This window comes from Sinocyclocheilus anshuiensis, unplaced genomic scaffold (assembly GCF_001515605.1).
Source record: "Sinocyclocheilus anshuiensis isolate Anshui unplaced genomic scaffold, SAMN03320099.WGS_v1.1 scaffold4098, whole genome shotgun sequence".
NCBI classification, from domain to species: Eukaryota; Metazoa; Chordata; class Actinopteri; order Cypriniformes; family Cyprinidae; genus Sinocyclocheilus; species Sinocyclocheilus anshuiensis.
This window is the reverse complement of record NW_015549562.1, coordinates 33,995-37,296: the sequence shown is the minus strand read 5'-3', so window position 1 is coordinate 37,296 and position 3,302 is coordinate 33,995. Positions and strand designations below refer to the sequence as shown.

The 3,302-nt window shown below is 38.1% G+C and overlaps 1 protein-coding gene across 1 annotated transcript in view; it reads left to right on the top strand.

Moving 5' to 3' along the window:
• LOC107657193 (long-chain-fatty-acid--CoA ligase 6-like) overlaps positions 1–3,302 on the top strand; it is a gene marked incomplete at its 5' end in the record, with an annotated part of 15,747 nt that overhangs the window by 5,935 nt on the left and 6,510 nt on the right. Inside the window, 3 exons of the mRNA XM_016445218.1 lie at positions 1,090–1,163; positions 1,253–1,330; positions 2,403–2,537. Of these exons, the coding sequence (XP_016300704.1) occupies positions 1,090–1,163; positions 1,253–1,330; positions 2,403–2,537 (287 nt within the window). The remainder of the gene's footprint in view (positions 1–1,089; positions 1,164–1,252; positions 1,331–2,402; positions 2,538–3,302) is intronic.

The following is a 3,302-nucleotide window of genomic DNA, read 5'->3' as shown; positions in this document are numbered from 1 at the left end:
GTGTGTGTGTGTTTTTGTGTGTGTGTGTGTGTGTGTGTGTGTGTGTGTGTGTGTGTGTGAGAGAGTGTGTGTGTGACACTCCTCAGATAGTTCATAATCCTCACACGTATAACTGTCCATTCTCATGCGTTTGATCCAACGCTTCTCAGGAGTCCTGATGCTCCTTTCCTCCCTTCTTGTCCTTGAGTTTATCTCAAGAGCGCTTAAGAATTCAGAGTATTTTCAGAAGAGCTGAAGGGAGTGAACGAGGAAGAATTACTGATCTCTCACTTCTGTCTGAATGTAGTTCCACACTTTTAACACAAAACATCCCGTGTTGAAGATATTGAAGCTCAATGAAATACATTTTTGAACCTAAAATATAAATTTAGTTTTAAACTTTATATACCAAAATACATTTCAGAATGTATTTCAGGGGTAATACATTACCAATCTTGATTTCAGTCAATTCTAAACTGGGGGAAATGAGACTGCTTGAAATGAAAAAAAAAAATAATATTTTTATTTTAATGTATTTTTATATTCATTTTAATATTTTTATATATGTATGTATACATATATTGTAATATTTTATTTTAAGTATGTTCTTGCAGATTTTTATTCAAAAGTGTTCACACATGTTGTAGACAACAAATTAAGGTTTGCTTGGAATGTGAGGTGAAATATACTGAGGGCAAATATATATTTTTCAAATATATTTTCAAAAATATACAAAAATACCAAATGGCCAAAACATATATTGGTAGAAAATATGTTTACGTAAATATATTTTTAACCATATCTTAGCAAATATATTTTGGCCATTTTGAAATATATATTTTTGCCGTATGGGCCTGTTATATCTGTAATGCCTTTGCCATAGAGCAAGATTCTATGGCCAAGTGGCTTAAATCTATTAGAGAGTGACTTCATTAGTTCTCCTCTTACATTCACTCAAATCAACAAAACAGCAGCTGATGTAAAGACACCGAGCGCTAGTGAAGAGAATAACGCAGTGTGATCTAACGCAGAGTAATGTGACGTCACCTCTTTAATAGTCTGCACAATACTGGGCCGCTCTGGCTTGACTCGTGTGTGTTTGTCCTTCAGGAAACCCGAAGGGAGTGATGCTGACGCACGGGAACGTCGTCGCAGACTTCGCCGGCTTCTTGAAAGTCACAGATGTGAGTGTTTTGTGTTCGAATCCCCTCTGCAGTGTGTTGACTGGCACTTATCGGACTAACTGCAGCCTTTTCTATTTGTGCCTCTGCAGAAGGTGATCTTTCCGAACCAAGATGACGTTCTCATTTCCTTCCTGCCTCTTGCTCACATGTTCGAGAGGCTGATTGAGGTGAGACGCATGTGAGAAAACATCTGCATGTTTCCTGTGACATATTCTGATGCAGTAGTTCAGCTCCTTCAGAGCTAACACACTCACTCACACACACACATACTCACTCACTCACTCACACACACACACACACACACACACACACACACACACACACACACACACACACACACACACACCCTCCAGCACAAACTCTAGCTCTGCTGGATCAGGTTACAGTTTGGCTCTGTGTCAGCAGTGCACACTAACAAGGGCATGAAACCACTCCTACGAGCACATCGAAACATGCGCTTCCTCTTTCTCAGAAGCTTCAGTCCTTATATGACCTGCTGATCTCTATCTCTTAAAGGAGCCACCGGTTTGTTTCCTTAATGCAGTTGAAACAGAACAGCCTATCGACTCGATCATCACACTGTGATTCTGTTCACATGAAAACGGCTCTGTTATGAAACACACACGTATTATGAATAGTGAAGTCACGGATTTCTCTGTAGTGCTTTATACAATCCAGACTCTTTCACAGCAGCTTCACAGCTAACAGGGAGGGTTCTTAAAGATTAGGACAAAACTTAAAATAATGTTTATGGAACATTCTGACAGCATTATTAATATTTGATTTATGTTCTGGTAATGTTGAGAGGAAACGTTCTTAAAATATAAAGAAATTGGTGATTTAAACATCAAAAGAACATTCAAATGTAACGTTCTCATAACATTTCCAAAGTGATAGAATGGAATGATCCTCTAACGCTCGCAGTTTAAAACATTTAAAAAATATTCTGAAGTAACATTTTTATAACTTAATAGGAATGTTAGCAAAATGTTCCTAGAGCGCATGGGTTCACAGTAATAAACAGGAAAATATTGATATTTAATATGTATTAATGTTGCAGAAATCATCCATTATGAGCCTTTTTTATTTCAGCTGTAAAGCAGCTCTGCAGAAGACAATAGTGTCATTATTCAGATCAGCTCAGTCTGAGTCTTGTTCTGGTCTCATATTGTCAGTCAGTACAGTCAAATATTTCTGAGTATTTCTGATCACTAACAGTCTGCTGTTCCTGAACTCTAGGCGGTGGTCATCTGCCACGGCGGGAGGATTGGCTTTTTCCAAGGCGATATCCGTCTGCTTCCGGATGATATGAAGGCTCTCCGGCCCACCATATTTCCAGTGGTGCCTCGACTCCTGAACCGCATGTATGACAAGGTGAGAGCCTGACCGCTTTCTGTCTGTCTGCATATGAAAGTCATTGACTGATTCACAAAGATATTATTTACTAAAGAGTAACAATGCACACAGTCACTCAGGTTGCTGTTTGCTTGCTTGCTGTTGCTCAGTTCCATAACTGTGTACAATTCATCAGTTGTACATACATAATATATACATGTACATATATAGAGTGTATATGTGTATATATGCGTATGTGTGCGAGTGCTCTCTGAACAAGCAGAACACACACGAGAGAGGGGTGTTTTTACATTCCTCACATCTGTGTGTACTTTGGCGTGCATGTGGATAATTATTTTAAGTTTGTATGTAGAGTTACTACTCAAAAATACAATTTTTAGAAGAGTTAAAACAGTTTTGAATCAAATGTTTGCTTTTGCAAGATATGTGTGGCGTTTTGCGAGTTGTGTGTGTGTTTTGTGGTTTTGAGAAACTGAGTTTTCAAAAACTGTGTGTAAGCATTTTTAAAAAACTGAATCTAGTTAATTTACGTTACTAATTTTAGTTTACTGTTTTTTATTGTGGGCTTCCTGCAGCAGATGTGCAGAGCTCTGACCTTCATAGTGTGTTTTCAGGAGGTTTTGATAAGCAACTCATGGTTTATTAATATTTCCTGTTTGTTTTGTTGAATTATAAATATTTTCATATTTTGAGGCTCTTGAAATTACTGTGTGTGTGTGAGTGTGTGTGTGTGTGTGTGTGTGTGTGTTGCAGGTGTAATCGCCTATCTGGTCCAAGCAGGTG